Source organism: Salvelinus fontinalis, chromosome 6, assembly GCF_029448725.1.
Source record: "Salvelinus fontinalis isolate EN_2023a chromosome 6, ASM2944872v1, whole genome shotgun sequence".
Classification (NCBI taxonomy): Eukaryota; Metazoa; Chordata; class Actinopteri; order Salmoniformes; family Salmonidae; genus Salvelinus; species Salvelinus fontinalis.
The window spans coordinates 43,691,626-43,708,042 of NC_074670.1; the positions used below are offsets into that span (position 1 = coordinate 43,691,626).

Sequence of the window (16,417 nt, forward strand, 5' to 3'; positions counted from 1 at the left end):
AGGGCCCAGGTCTGACAATCTGTGCAGAAGATCTAGGTGATACCGTAGGCCCTCATTTGATAGAAAGCAACATTTATATTTGCTCAGGATGTCATCTTCACTGACGGAATGTAGGAGTCTGCTGTTTATTTTAATTTTATTCAACATTTATTTAACTAGGCAAGTCAGTAAAGAAAAAAATATTATTTACAATGACGGCCTACCAAAAAGCAAAAGCCCTCCTACGGGGACGGGGACTGGGATTAAAAATAAAATATAAAATAGAGAGACACCAGAACACTACTTACAGAGAGACCTAAGACAACAACATAGCATGGTAGCAACACATGAAAACACAGCATTGCAGCAACACAACATGACAACAACATGGTAGAAACACAACATGGCAGCAGCACAACATGGTAAAAACATTTTGGGCACAGACAACAGCACAAAGGGCAAGAAGGTAGAGACAACATTACATCACGCGAAGCAGCCACAACTGTCAGTAAGAGTGTCCATGATTGAGTCTTTGAATGAAGAGATAAATCAGTCCAGTTTGAGTGTTTTTTTGCAGCTCATTCCAGTCGCTAGCTGCAGCGAACTGAAAAGACGAGCGACCTAGGGATCTGTGTGTTTTGGGGACCTTTAACAGAATGTGACTGACAGCTGGGTGTAGTATGTGGAGGATGAGGACTGCAGTAGGCATCTCAGATAGGGGGGAGTGAGGCCTAAGAGGGTTTTATAAATGAGCATCAACCAGTGGGTCTTGCAACGGGTATACAGAAATTACCAATTTACAGAGGAGTAAACTACCAGAATTTTCCAGAGACTGCTGTTGACGCAGATCCCACGGTAGTTATTGGGGTCAAATTTGTTTCCACTTTTGTGGATTAGGGTGATCAGTCCTTGGTTCCAAATATTGGGGAAAATGTTATGCTGATGAAGGAGGACCCAAAAGCGACGAAATAGAAACAGAGTCTTTATTCCAGTCTTAGACAAAAACGATACTCCTGATATATCTAAGGTAAAAACAAAACAGGAAAACTGAAATCCTCTCGTCAGTAGAGATGAACGACTGGAGACGCGACCACTAGACACCTGCTCACACGCAGCATCTGATGAAGGCAAAAACACGATAGGGCGGAACAAGGACACAGAACAGCAAACATCAAACAAGAATCCGACAAAGACAGAAGCAGAAAACAGAGGGAGAAATAGGGACTCAAATCAGAGGGCAAAATAGGGGACAGGTGTGAAAGAGTAAATAAGGTCGTTAGGAGAATGAGAACCAGCTGGGAGCAAGAACGGAACGAGAGAGAGAGAGAGCGGGAGAGGGAAAAAGGAAGGAGGAGAGAGAGGAAATAGAAAGAGGGAAAGAACCTAATAAGACCAGCAGAGGGAAGCACAGGGACAAGACATGAAGATCAAAGACAAAACATGACAGTACCCCCCCACTCACCAAGCGCCTCCTGGCGCACTCGAGGAGGAACCCTGGCGGCGACGAAGGAAATCATCAATCAACGAACGGTCCAGCACGTCCCGAGATGGAACCCAACTCCTCTCCTCAGGACCGAAACCCTCCCCCTCCACTAAGTACTGGTGACCACGTCCCTGAGAACGCATGTCCATGATCTTCCGTTCCTTGTAAATAGGTGCGCCCTCGACAAGGACGGGAGGGGGGGAGGGAAGACGAACGGGGGCGCGAAGAAAAGGCTTGACACAAGAGACATGGAAGACAGGGTGGATGCGACGAAGATGTCGCGGAAGAAGCAGTCGCACAGCGACAGGATTAACGACCTGAGAGACACGGAACGGACCAATGAACCGTGGAGTCAACTTGCGAGAAGCTGTCGTAAGGGAAAGGTTACGAGTGGAAAGCCACACTCTCTGACCGCGACAATACCTAGGACTCTTAATCCTACGTTTATTGGCGGCTCTCACAGTCCTCCCCGCTGACGAAGGCAGACCGGTAATAAAGTCTAAGGCGATCTGAGACCATGGTCGAGAAGGAATGGGAAGCGGTCTAAGACGACCGGCAGGAGAAGAGTTACCTGACTTAGTCTGCGCGCAGTCCGAACAAGCAGCCACAAAACGGCGCGTGTCCCGCTCCTGAGTAGGCCACCAAAACCGCTGGCGAATAGAAGCAAGCGTACCCCGAACGCCGGGGTGACCAGCTAACTTGGCAGAATGAGCCCACTGAAGAACAGCCAGACGAATAGAGACAGGAACGAACAGAAGGTTACTAGGACAAGCGCGCGGCGACGCAGTGTGAGTGAGTGCTTGCTTTACCTGTCTCTCAATTCCCCAGACAGTCAACCCGACAACACGCCCTTCAGGGAGAATCCCCTCGGGTTCCGATGGCGACAATCGATGAGAAAAGTAAGCGCAAGGATGGACCTTATCGTCAGACTGGAAGCGCTGGGACAGAATGGCTCCCTCGCCCACCTCTGAAGCGTCAACCTCGACAATGAATTGTTTAGTGACGTCAGGAGTAACAAGGATAGGGGCGGATGTAAAACGCTTCTTGAGGAGATCAAAAGCTCCCTGGGCGGAACCAGACCACTTAAAGCAAGACTTGACAGAAGTCAGAGCTGTGAGAGGGGCAGCCACTTGACCGAAATTACGAATGAAACGGCGATAGAAATTAGCGAAACCGAGAAAGCGCTGTAACTCGACACGTGACTTAGGAACAGGCCAATCGCTGACATCCTGGACCTTAGCGGGATCCATCTGAATGCCTTCAGCAGACAGATAATCATCGAGAGCCTTACGTTCGGGAGCCGACAGAGAGAATAATCTACCCCGAGGAGAAGTGGTCCCCGGATGGAGATCAATACAACAATCATACGACCGGTGAGGAGGAAGAGAGTTGGCTCTGGACCGACTGAAGACCGTGCGTAGATCATGATATTCCTCCGGCACTCCTGTCACATCACCAGGCTCCTCCTGAGTAGAGGGGACAGAAGAAACAGGAGGGATAGCAGACATTAAACACTTCACATGACAAGAAACGTTCCAGGAAAGGATAGAATTACTAGACCAATTAATAGAAGGATTATGACATACTAGCCAGGGATGACCCAAAACAACAGGTGTAACAGGTGAACAAAAAATCAAAAAAGAAATGGTCTCACTGTGGTTACCAGATACTGTGAGGGTTAAAGGTAGTGTCTCATATCTGATACTGGGGAGAGGACTACCATCTAAGGCGAACATGGGTGTGATCCTCCCTAACTCTCTGAGAGGAATGTCATGTTTCCGAGCCCATGCTTCGTCCATAAAACAACCCTCAGCCCCAGAGTCTATCAAGGCACTGCAGGAAGCAGCCGACCCGGTCCAGCGTAGATGGACCGACAAGGTAGTACAGGATCTTGATGGAGAGACCTGAGTAGTAGCGCTCACCAGTAGCCCTCTGCTTACTGATGAACTCTGGCCTTTAACTGGACATGACATGACAAAATGTCCAGCAGAACCGCAATAGAAGCAAAGGCGGTTGGTGATTCTCCGTTCCCTCTCCTTAGTCGAGATGTGAACACCTCCCAGCTGCATGGGCTCAGTCTCTGAGCCGATGGAAGGAGATGGTCGAGATGCGGAGAAGGGAAACCCCGTTAACGCGAGCTCTCTTCCACGAGCTCGGTGACGAAGATCTACCCGTCGTTCTATGCGGATGGCGAGTGCAATCAAAGAGTCCACGCTGGAAGGAACCTCCCGGGAGAGAATCTCATCCTTAACCTCAGCGTGGAGTCCCTCCAGAAAACGAGCGAGCAACGCCGGCTCGTTCCAGTCACTGGATGCAGCAAGAGTACGAAACTCTATAGAGTAATCCGTTATGGATCGATCACCTTGACATAGGGAAGCCAGACCCCTGGAAGCCTCCTTCCCAAAAACTGAACGATCAAAGACCCGTATCATCTCCTCCTTAAAGTTCTGATAAACGTCAGAACACTCAGCCCTTGCCTCCCAAATAGCTGTGCCCCACTCCCGAGCCCGCCCAGTAAGGAGTGATATGACGTAAGCGATCCGAGCTCTCTCTCCAGAGTATGTGTTGGGCTGGAGAGAGAACACAATATCACACTGGGTGAGAAAGGAGCGACACTCAGTGGGCTGTCCAGAGTAACATGGTGGATTATTAACCCTGGGTTCCGGAGACTCGGAAGACCAGGAAGTAGCTTGTGGTACGAGACGAAGACTCTGAAACTGTCCTGAGAGATCGGAGACCTGAGCGGCCAGGGTCTCAACGGCATGACGAGCAGCAGACAATTCCTGCTCGTGTCTGCCGAGCATTGCTCCCTGGAACTTGACGGTAGTGTTGAGAGAATCCATAGTCGCTGGGTCCATTCTTGGTCGGATTCTTCTGTTATGCTGATGAAGGAGGACCCAAAAGCGACGAAATAGAAACAGAGTCTTTATTCCAGTCTTAGACAAAAACGATACTCCTGATATATCTAAGGTAAAAACAAAACAGGAAAACTGAAATCCTCTCGTCAGTAGAGATGAACGACTGGAGACGCGACCACTAGACACCTGCTCACACGCAGCATCTGATGAAGGCAAAAACACGATAGGGCGGAACAAGGACACAGAACAGCAAACATCAAACAAGAATCCGACAAAGACAGAAGCAGAAAACAGAGGGAGAAATAGGGACTCAAATCAGAGGGCAAAATAGGGGACAGGTGTGAAAGAGTAAATAAGGTCGTTAGGAGAATGAGAACCAGCTGGGAGCAAGAACGGAACGAGAGAGAGAGAGAGCGGGAGAGGGAAAAAGGAAGGAGGAGAGAGAGGAAATAGAAAGAGGGAAAGAACCTAATAAGACCAGCAGAGGGAAGCACAGGGACAAGACATGAAGATCAAAGACAAAACATGACAGAAAATGCCAGAGCTGAGGAAAATGTTAAAGAGTTTAATTCCAATTGGAATTTGTGGTCTGGATATTTGATCATTTAATTTAGGATACCATCAAAATGTTTGTATTTTGTCCTATAGTTCATTCAATGTAATTGGAGAATCCAGTGGGTTTTGGTAGTGTTAATAACTGATTTGTAATTGATCATGTTTTTGCTGTTTGTTCTTTTGTATAGGGCCACAACAATTGGAGAAGTGGTTTATCCATACATCTCAATTTTGAATAGTTAGCTCTTTGTGTTGTTGTTCGATTACTGTGTTCCACTTTTCCCATAAGTGGTTAGATTCTATGGATTACATTGAGCTGGTTTCTGAAGTGCTGTTTCTTATTTTTCTTAATGTATTTCTGTACTGTTTCACCATGGTGAAGGCTCAGGTTTTCTTGGTCTCTGTGTTTTTGGTTGGATAGGTTTCTCAATTTCTTTCTTAGGTTTTTACATTCTTCATCAAACCATTTGTCATTGTTGTTCATCTTCTGAGGTTGTCTGTTTGACATTTTTACATTTGATAGGGAAGCTGAAAGGTCATATATACTGTTTTGGCTTTCTACTGCCAAGTTTACACCTTCACTATTGCAGTGAAACTTTTTGTCCAGGAAGTTGTCTGAAAGGGATTGAAATTGTTGTCACCCAATAGTTTTTTGGTAGGTTTCTACTCTACTTTGCTTCCATGTATAGCATTTCTTAATAGTATGCAGTTTGTTCGGCTTTGATGTCTCATGATTCAGTATTTCTCTGTTCAAGAAGACTGTGATTTTGTTGTGATCTAATAGGGGTGTCAGTGGGCTGACAGTGAATGCTCTGAGAGACTCTGGGTTGAGGTTGGTGATAAAGTAATCTACAGTACTACTGCCAAGGGATGAGCTGTAGGTGTACCTACCGTAGTTGTCCCCTCAAAGACTACCATTGACTATGTACAGACCCAGCATGCGACAGAGCTACAGGAGTTGTGGCCCATTTTTGTTGGTTGTTTTGTCATAGTTGTGACTACTGGGGCATATTGGGGAGGGAATGCTGTTACCTCCAGGTAGGTGTTTGTGTCCCCCTGAGTGCTGACAGTGTCAGTTTCTTGTCCAGTTCTGGCATTTAGGTCGCCACAGACTAGTACATGTCCCTGGGCCTGGAAGTGGTTGATCTCCCCCTCTTGGATGGAGAAGCTGTCATCGTTAATGTATGGGGATTCTTTTGGGGGGGATGTAGATAGCACACATGGCTACATTTTTCTATTTTGAGATCATTTCCTTATTTATTTCTAACCAGATGTAAAATGCTCCTGTTTTGTTTAATTTAATAGAGTGGGTTAGGTCTGCTCTATACCAAATTAACAGTCTGAGTCTCTACACTGTTTCACACCTAGTAGTTTGGTGGATGGGACTACCTACTCCTTGTAACCTAGAGGGCAACCTCTATACCATGTTTCTTGTAGGATGACAATGTCTGTATTTTGTTGGTCTGGGTTTCGGCTCTTTAGGCCAAAGACAGATGACCTCAGACCTTGTATATTCCAGCATGAGATAGTCAAAGCTTTGTGTTCCATAGTGTTCACTGTTGTTATCCGTGTGGTTTAGGCTCAGACCATTAGGTTTAAGCAGAGCATGCTGAGCATCTGGTGAATGCCTCTTAGGTTGCAGGATGGGACTTGGGTGGGTGTATTAGTGGAGGTTCTCTCTTTCTCTCTCTTGTTCTCTTTCTCTCTCTCTCTCTCACACACACACACACACACACACACACACACACACACACACACACACACACACACACACACACACACACACACACACACACACACACACACACACACACACACACACACACACACACAGCACATTAGGGGGGCCCTGCCCAAGTCTCAGACAGTCATATCACTCCCACACTGCCCTACGATCCCCCCAGGCCTGTTACATTAGAGCACTTGTCTCTGATCTCTCTCAGCACCCAGCAGTGTGTGTGTGTGTGTGTGTGTGTGTGTGTGTGTGTGTGTGTGTGTGTGTGTGTGTGTGTGTGTGTGTGTGTGTGTGTGTGTGTGTGTGTGTGAGGCTCACAGAGTGGTAGTAGGGGTCTCTGTCTGTCCACCCCTCCATTCCCCAGCCTCGGTGTGTCTACAGTGGGGTGTAGTGTGTGTTAGCACCCAAGAGCGGCCCAACGCCACTCTCCACCGTTCTCTCAGCTCCCCAGGCCACTTCAACGCCGATCCGCCAGTCTCTGAGCCAACTTGTGTGACAACCAGACACCTCCACAACAGCACCAACCAGCCTAACTGACAAACAGACAGTCATGCTTTTGTGTACCCCCTCTACTCTCTTCCTCCTCTCCTGTCTTTCATTCCACCTCTCCCCGGTTATATGTGACTGTGAGTGAGGTGCGCCACGTCCGAGGGAGCAGCCTGGTGGGTGAGATTGGGGAGAAGGAGGCTCTTTACTTCAGCCTCTCTGTCTCACTCATCTGGTGCTGACTTACTGGCAGCCAGGCTGTTTCAATGAGGCCTCCATGGATCCACCCAACCAGCGTTTAGACTGCCAATACTAAGCCAAATCTCACATACAGTATGAATGCCTTGAAGCCAACCTTTTTCCCAGTGAGGTGAATTAGCGAAGGTCAATGTAAGGATCCGTTTATGAGAGAATGCTGTGTTAACATTCAAACCGGCTGGAATAGGTCTTTATGCTCTACCTTTATGTTCTATTCATGAAGACGGAGGAATTTTATTCCATACTTGGTGCAGTCAGTGAAACCATCTCGGCCTAACGTTATGGAATGTGCTGTAATTTAATTCCAGCACCAAAACAATCTTTACTTTTTCTGCCGCTTTTTCTTCTGGCACTTTCCTGGATGGCAACCAGTAGACACCAGGTGAAAACACTTCACTCCTCCACAGAGATGTGTAGCGCAGAGAGAGAGAGAAAGAGAGAGATACTTTATTTTGGAGGAGGGAGTTTTGTTTTTAGATTCCTATAATCTTGGCAGTTCTCACAGCAGCTGCTGGTACTGCTACAGGATGTGACAGTACCAGGCATGAATGAGCGGTGCCGTCCAACGCACACACACGCTTACATACACACAGACACGCACACACACCGGCTAACTGCCGTCCAACACACACACACCCCAGCCCACTGCCGTCCAACACACACACACCCGGGCCCCAGTGCTGAGGCAGCTCAGGAGGGCCAGAGGAAATGGAAAGGGAGCTCTCATGGGAGTCTCGGAGGTCTGAATGAACAGGATGAAAAGAGCCTTGTGCACGCAAGGACCGTATATATAAAAAAAAGAGAATCCCCCTCAAATAGTTGAGTAAAAGCCCCCAAAGTTGCCCCTCGCTCTTCTTGAGAAGGTTTATGTTTTTGAGTGGACTTTAGGCGTACCCAAGTTGGTTTATTTTGCTGATAGGAAAGATCCCTTGGGGTAGCCTAACCCGGTTCTATACACACCTTCTTACACATCTGTGTCTGAGGGCCTGGGCACGTACAGTGTGTGTGTGGGTGCGTGCATGCATGTGTGTGGAGTGAAGTTGACACAGGGCCCCCCTCACCGAGTCAAACAGTAGTTGACTCAGAGACAGGCTTAGTGTTAGTTAGGGGGAAGCAGGTCTCCGGTCTGCCTCTCTAATTCCATTTTATTTTCCATGGTTCATCTGGCTCACCTGCCCAAGGTCATTAGACCCTGTGTCGCCAGCAGCAACAGAATGAATAGAATGTGTCATATGATAGACGATGGTGTTTTATTTACAAGGTGCAGCAAAACATCAACGTGAGTTTGAATTAAACTGCAAATGAAACATACAGTACTGAATATTCTTGAATGGTGGAATTATAGTCAGTTCATTTAAATGATTTAACCAGCAAATAGGCTATGCAAGGCCCATTGATAGAATAACATGGGAATGTAATGAAACATGTAGGGAATTATGAAAGGAAACTATGCTATGATTCCAATGACAATCTTTGCTGTATGAATTGAACTGCTTGTCCAGCATCAAGGCCATTGGAGCATGATTCAAACATGGACCCTCGTCCACTGCAGGCTATTTTCCTTAGCAGAACGTTAGTATGTCTTACCAGATCCCCAGGTCTGGCGACTAACTCCTCTGAATAAGTAATCCACAAAACAATGTACCTGTAGGAGAAACTATCATTTGTGTCTGTGATTATACACCACGACATCATGATCCAACATGACAAAGGGTGTACTGCGCACAAAATAACTGCACTATACTCCATTTGCACTCTGTTCCTCTCTCTGCATTTAGATAGCTAAAACCGTATATTTGTTTATCCACTGCTCATTCTCTTACAGCTCTATGTTCACCGTACCTTGCCTATCACTAGCAGCACCGTATCACCACGTAAAATTCGGAGTATGTGTAAAGGAACTTGGCGAATAAAGATGATTCGGATTCGGATCTTTTTGAATAAAAAAAGCTGTAGAGAAAAAAATGATGTGATCGTTGTCTGCCCCTCTCTCAGGTCCCCCGTGGGTGAGTCGTCAGGTGGAGGAGCGCCAGACAGCGAGGTTGGGGCAGACGGTGCGGCTGGCGTGCCCCGTAGAGGGTGACCCTCCTCCCCTGATCCTGTGGGTGAAGGACGGGCGTAACGTACACCCGGGCTGGAGCCGCTACCGGGTGCTGAAACAGAGCCTGAAGATCAAAGAGGTGGAGCTGGGCGACGCGGGAGTGTATATGTGCCGTGTCACAAACGGCTTCGGAAGCATTGCCCTCAACTACACCCTCATCGTCATCGGTAGGGCCAAGGAGCGTCTGATCTCATCCCTAGTCAATGTCCACACACTTACATTTCATACACATCATGTAAACACACATTGCATACACACATGCCTTATGCTTTAATTCTCTTTTGAATCCTTTAATGAATACGTACCTCTCTATATTCTCTCATACCTTAGTCAGTTAACTGAATAACTCCAAATCTGTCCCATATCAGACATACTCCCTCAAATGTTACTAAGACGTGTCCATATAAAATGACGGCAACATTTCCCCAGTACCTTGGTCTAGTAGTGTGACCTAGCCTTGATTCTACAGTCACAGTTCACATCAAGAGGGATTGTAATACAGGAGGCCTACTGGCCCCACGTTAGCCCCTAGATGTGATTATATTTGACAGAACCGACATGACTGGCAGCCCTGGCGTTATTAAAAGAATATGGTTTCATTTACGTAACCGATGCAAAATGAAAATGTACAAGTGAGCATTGTAACAATGCCAATTTATGACTTGTTAGCATTACAGAACCCCAGCAGCTCTTCTGTCAGGTTTCATATCAAACCTCAGGAGAACAAAGAGAGGATTCTTTACCGGCTGCTCCTGTCACACTACACCCTGGTGCTTGTTTATGGTGCCGGTAATTTAATCCAGTGTTCCTTATTTTACACACACTGTCGGGGGTTTCACCCCCCTCTGACACAATGAGAAATTAATGTTGCGTGTGTGTATCAGTGTGTGAGGTTGTGTGGTAAAAGAATGAACTCTGTCTGGAAGGTGGTTGAGGGGGGGGGGGGGGTTGGCAGTGTAGCTTTTGCGAAATAGTTCTGGTTGAGATTGAGGAGGGATGGCTGCTGGGGGACTGTAGACCGGGCATTCTCTGCCAAAGCACTCGTCAAGGAGACCGCTGAAATAGACGTCCTGCCGCCTGCACCACTATAAATCTGCTCCGGTCCAGTGATGCTGAAAGACTGAGAAGTTGTGAGGAGCGCTGAGCGGGACGGAGCCCCCAGCCCTTCCTGTGCTGGCCTTGGTCTGTCTGTGTGTGTGCTGTGTGTGTGCTGTGTGCTGTGTGCTGTGTGCTGTGTGCTGTGTGCTGTGTGCTGTGTGTGTGTGTGTGTGTGTGTGTGTGTGTGTGTGTGTGTGTGTGTGTGTGTGGAGGATATAGAGGAGGAGGGAGGGTAATTACTCTGTTGATGACTGAGGTGGCTGAACTGGCCCTGATCGACCTCCACGGACCTCGTCCTCTGTGTCCTCCTCGTCATGTTGGAACTCTGAACAGGGCCTCCCCTCACTCCAGCCTCCCTGCGTGGGGAGTGAAGGTAGCCTGCTGCTTTCCTGTTTGGTCCCCTGGAGTAATGTGGAACTGTGAGTTATAGTGGCCTTGCTCTCACTGGGACTCACTGTGCTGAAGTCTTACTGAAGTCATTAACTAACAATAGCCCTAGAACAAAACAGGCTAAAATATGTAGTTTCAGTCTGTGTTTAATACAGAGGCTCAGGGCAAATTGTGAAGGATATGGGCTGATGGTTTATGATTGTTGTAAGTTTGTGACACAAAGCAAGAGATGTGACTTTGCCAAATTCGATCTGTTGAATTAAGTTTAAACGGGGTATGAAAAAACTCTAGTGACCCTTCCGAGGCCCCTGACTGGTACCACTCAGGGCCTCCCCTGCAACAACAAACACTGATCAGATCAGTGGCGGTCGCTGCCGTTTAAGATGAGGGAGAACCCACATTATTTTTTCATGAGCATGGCTTTATTTCTATTACATCATATTGGATGACTGTCATTCATATTCCATTCACCCAGTTCAATGTAACATCGATAGGTTTAGGCTACTAAATGATACTCAAATTTTCACTATACCCATCATAAGGTTGCTACAACTAGCCTACGAATGAAAGTTTAGAACGTAGGTGAACACAGGTCGAGGGAAAAATATGAGGTAACAGACAGTGACACATGGACAGATAGTGACACATTCAATACTACCTTGCACACTCTTGCCTGCATCTAGCTGATCTAGGGTGTAATCTTTAGTCCAACAGTTGCAAACGAGAGTTTATATTGGACAAATTCAGGTATGTTTATCCCCGTTTCGTTTGCTTCCGTTTAAGAAAGGTTTTTCAACAGAATCGGTGGATTGAATACACCCCTGATCACACGTAAACACAGTTCACTTTCATAACAGCCACATTGCATTCCTTCTCGCATCTATGCACTCTCCTCCTCTCCCATTTTCCCTCCACTTGTGGACTTAAATGCACAACACATCAGCTGTGTGTGAGCAGGCGAGAAAAAAAACTTTCCATGCCAAATCATATCATAACTGCTACACACAGCCTACATCGTTGTCACCATATTAGCTAAAGAAAGAAAGAAAGAAAGAAAGAAAGAGGGATACCTAGTCAGTTGTACAACTGCATTCAACTGAAATGTGTCTTCCGCATTTAACCCAACCCCTCTGAATCAGAACGGTACAGAGGGCTGCCTTAAGTGACATCCACATCTTCATAGCTAATATAACTAATGCGTTAGTAAACCCGCTACAATCATAGAGTAACGTTACAGTGTACAATCAATAAGCAGTTCAGTAAGCACTTTAGCAGTTACACCGGCAGGTCCCGGTGGCAATAAATTAGTAAAACAAAAGCTTACCTTGACTTGGAAGAGTTCCAGTGTTGTGTTGGATAGTCATAGCCAGCTAGCTAACATAGCATCCCTCTGTTTGAGCCGGGTGTTTGAGTAGGCTAAACCAGCTAGCTGCATTTGGTGGCAAAGTAAGTGAAAGTGAAAAAATTATGAAATATAGCTATCTCTCTTGCTTTTCCTTCATTTTTGAAGAAGTTAATTTGTTCAAAACTGTTAAACTACTGTATTTCTCTCTCTTTGAGTCAACTACTCACCATATTGTATGCACTGTAGTGCTATATAGCTGTAGCTTATGCTTTCAGTACTAGATTCATTCTCTGATCCTTTGATTGGGTGGATAACATGTCAGTTCATGCTGCAAGATCTCTGATAGGTTGGAGGACGTCCTCCGGAAGTTGTCATAATTACTGTGTAAGTCAATGGAAGGGGAGTGAGAACCATGAGCCTCCAAGGTTTTGTATTGAAGTCAATATTCCCAGAGGAGGACGGAAGCTAGCTGTCCTCCGGCTACACTATGGTGCTATCCTATAGAGTGCTGTTGAGACTACTGTAGACCTTCATTGTAAAACAGTGTGTTTAAATCAATTATTTGGTCACGTGAATATGTTAAGTATAGTTTTATCTAAAAAGGACAACTTTTTAAATGTTTTACTATTTATAGTTTTATGAAATTCACTGAGGAGAATGGTCCTCCCTTTCCTCCTCTGAGGAGACTCCACTGATGCAGAGATACAGTACCAGTCAAAAGTTTGGACACCTACTTTTTTTCTTTATTTTTACTATTTCCTACATTGTACAATAATAGTGAAGACCTCAAAACTACAAAATAACATATCTGGAATCACTACAGTAACCAAAAATGTGTTAAACAAATCAAAATATATTTTATAATCTTAAAAGTAGCCACCCTTTGCCTTGATGACAGCTTTGCACACTCTTGGCATTCTCTCAACCAGCTTCACCTGGAATGCTTTTCCAACAATCTTAAAGGAGTTCCCACATATGCTGAGCACTTGATGGCTGCTTTTCCTTCACTCTGCGGTCCAACTCATCCCAAACCATTGGGTTGAGGTTGAGTGATTGTGGGGGCCAGGTCATCTGATGCAGCACTCCATCACTCTCCTTCTTGGTCAAATAGCCCTTACACAGCCTGGAGGTGTGTTGTGTCATTGTCCTGATAGTCCCACTAAGCCCAAACCAGATGGGATGGCGTATCGCTGCAGAATGCTGTGGTAGCCATGCTGGTTAAGTGTGCCTTGAATTCTAAATAAATCACTGACAGTGTCACCAGCAAAGCACCCCCACACCATCACACCTCCTCCATGCTTCACGGTGGGAACCACACATGCAAAGATCATCTGTTCACCTACTCTGCGTCTCACAAAGACATGGCGGTTGCAACCAAAAATCTCAAATTTGGACTCCACCGGTGTAATGTCCATTCCTCATGTTTCTTGGCCCAAGCAAGTCTCTTCTTATTATTGGTGTCCTTTAGTAGTGGTTTCTTTGTAGTAATTCGACCATGAAGGCCTGATTCAGTCTCCTTTGAACAGTTGATGTGGAGATGTGTCTGTTACTTGAGCTGTTCTTGCCATGATATGGACTTGGTCTTTTACCAAATAGGGCTATCTTCTGTATACCACCCCTACCTTGTCACAACCCAACTGATTGGCTCAAAACATTAAGAAAGAAAGAAATTCCACAAATTAACTTTTAACAAGGCACATCTGTTAATTGAAATGCATTCCAGATGACTAACTCATGAAGCTGGTTGAGAGAATGCCAAGAGTGTGCAAAGCTGTCATCAAGGCAAAGGGTGTCTACTTTGAAGAATCTCAAATATAAAATATGTTGATTTGTTTAACACTTTTATGGTTACTACATCTGTTATTTCATAGTTTTGAAGTCTTCGCTATTATTCTAGAATGTAGAAAATTGTAAAAAATAAAGGAAAACTCTGGAATGAGTAAATGTGTCCAAACTTTGGAACTTTTGACTGGTACTGCATGTCAGGCTGTAGTACGACAGACAGACAGACCGAAAGGGCTACTCAAGCCAGATTTAAAGAGCAACTGCCCCTAAAAAGCAACTACTCCCTTTGAAAATGGTATATGTGGCATCGATATAAGTCAGAAACCTTTCTTTTTTGGGGTCAAAATTGACTACAAAGTGGAAATAGGATAATTTTGGTCATACAGTGTAAAACTGAGTTTGGAACCTCAGTGCGTCACAACGAGTAAATTAAGGATGAGTTTGGATTACAATTGTCAACAATTCATGCCCCCTTTTGCCAAGCTCCACGTGCAAATCGCCCCTCCGCTTCCCTTCATTGAATGGGGCATAATTGTTTCATCACCCCCAACGCTTTCAAAGGATCACGGAACCTATACGGATTGAACATGCCCTCACTGCCAAAGTTTTATGGTATGCATGCCCGGCCGAAGAACCCTAGTATGTGGAATATGTGCTTGGAGTTCGTCGGTCCCCAAGTCTGCACCAGTAACGATAGTTTGGTGTGCAACGACCGGTGGTGGTGAGTATAGCCAGAGATACTGGAATATAATGACCTCTGGTATAATTTTGCTAACGTTATTGCTGATTTATGTAAGTAGCTATCTTTTAATAAAGCGAGAATGAGTAGTTAACGTTAGCGTACTCATTACAATTTAATTAGGTCGTAGCTCATAAGTTTGTGTAGATACTGCTGGTTATGTGACGTTAAAATGTTATAATGCTAGCTAACGTTATGCTACAAGTCGGATTTGCAAATGAATTCAAAATTGGCTATATCGTCAAAGTTGTATACAAAATTTGTTTTTTGGTCTTAATTTAAGGCAGAGTGAAGGAAAAGCAGCCAACAAGGGCTCAGCATATGTGGGAACTCCTTCAAGACTGTTGGAAAAGCATTCCAGGTGAAGCTGGTTGAGAGAATGCCAAGAGTGTGCAAAGCTGTCATCAAGGCAAAGGGTGGCTACTTTGAAGAACACTTGTTGTGGTTACTACATGATTCCATATGTATTATTTCATAGTTTTTTTGTCTTCACTATTATTCTACTTTGTCATTTTTTATAATAATTCAAACCACCCGCAGGCTGGATTGTATGTTTGATACCCCTAATTTAAGGTTAGGGTTAGGCATAATTTTAGCAGTCTGACTAAGGATAGGGTAAATATGGTTAGGTTTAAAATCACATTTTAAGAAGAGAAATTGTAGAAATAGGCAGGCTTTGGGACTTTGTGGCTGTGGTAACTAGTGACGACCTAGAATTAGCTTGACACGAGTTACTGCCCTGATGACACAGGCGGCTTCGTCAACAATGTTAATGTGTGTTGTGTGAGAAAATACCTGGTTTGATGAACTAGTAGGTTAATTGCCCAGCCAAGCAGATACAAATTGTAGAGTCATTTTGGTAGTGAAGTGCATTATCAAAAAACCTTTGCACTTGGCTGTCCCCATGTCACAGGCCCTCCCAGTCAACACCACCTCATAAGATGAGGTGGTGTTTAAAAGGATTGCCTGCTGCAGTTGTTCGAGAGATGTCCAGTTTGCAGCCGAACATGCAACATAGAAAAGACCAGCAAGGGAACTCTCAGCATCACGTAGACATGCCCTCGCTGTGCGCTTTCCTATAAATGGAATCAGGTCGGTGAAATTTGACCTGGTCGAAGGTCAAAACAGTTTTGAGTTTTGTCCCAATTCACCTTCATAATCTAGCCTGTTGGAACCAACCGGATCGCTGCGTTTACCATTCTATTTCACTTCCGATGTCATGATATCGGAAGTGAAATAGAAAGGTGAATGCAGTGATCAGGTTGGTTCCACCAGGCTAATCATAACAACCATTAATAACGTAATCAGTGCTCTGTGTGTGTGACCGACCAGTATCTTTGATGAGGGGCCAGGAGCTGATCTGCGCTGCCATGCCCATCAATGGGGCACTGGCAAAGGCTTCACCTCTTGCCTGCTCACCAACCATCGTGATGGGGAGACCATAATGAGGTATGTTTAGTCTGACCTGTTCAAACTTCAACATAGTACCTGTTTGTGTGTCAGATATTACCTAGCCTAACTACCACTGTTAATAGAACAGTGACTATGTGTTCACAGAAACGTGTATGGAGCCAACACATGGAGACCTGCAAGATGATGTGATGT

General features: G+C 45.4%; 1 protein-coding gene across 3 annotated transcripts in view; it reads left to right on the forward strand.

The window, feature by feature from the left end:
• Positions 1-16,417, forward strand: part of LOC129857864 (fibroblast growth factor receptor-like 1) — a 60,841-nt gene that overhangs the window by 27,189 nt on the left and 17,235 nt on the right. For all 3 annotated transcript variants that reach the window (XM_055926519.1, XM_055926518.1, XM_055926520.1), the window contains one exon: positions 9,350-9,622. In XM_055926519.1, the coding sequence (XP_055782494.1) occupies positions 9,350-9,622 (273 nt within the window). The remainder of the gene's footprint in view (positions 1-9,349; positions 9,623-16,417) is intronic.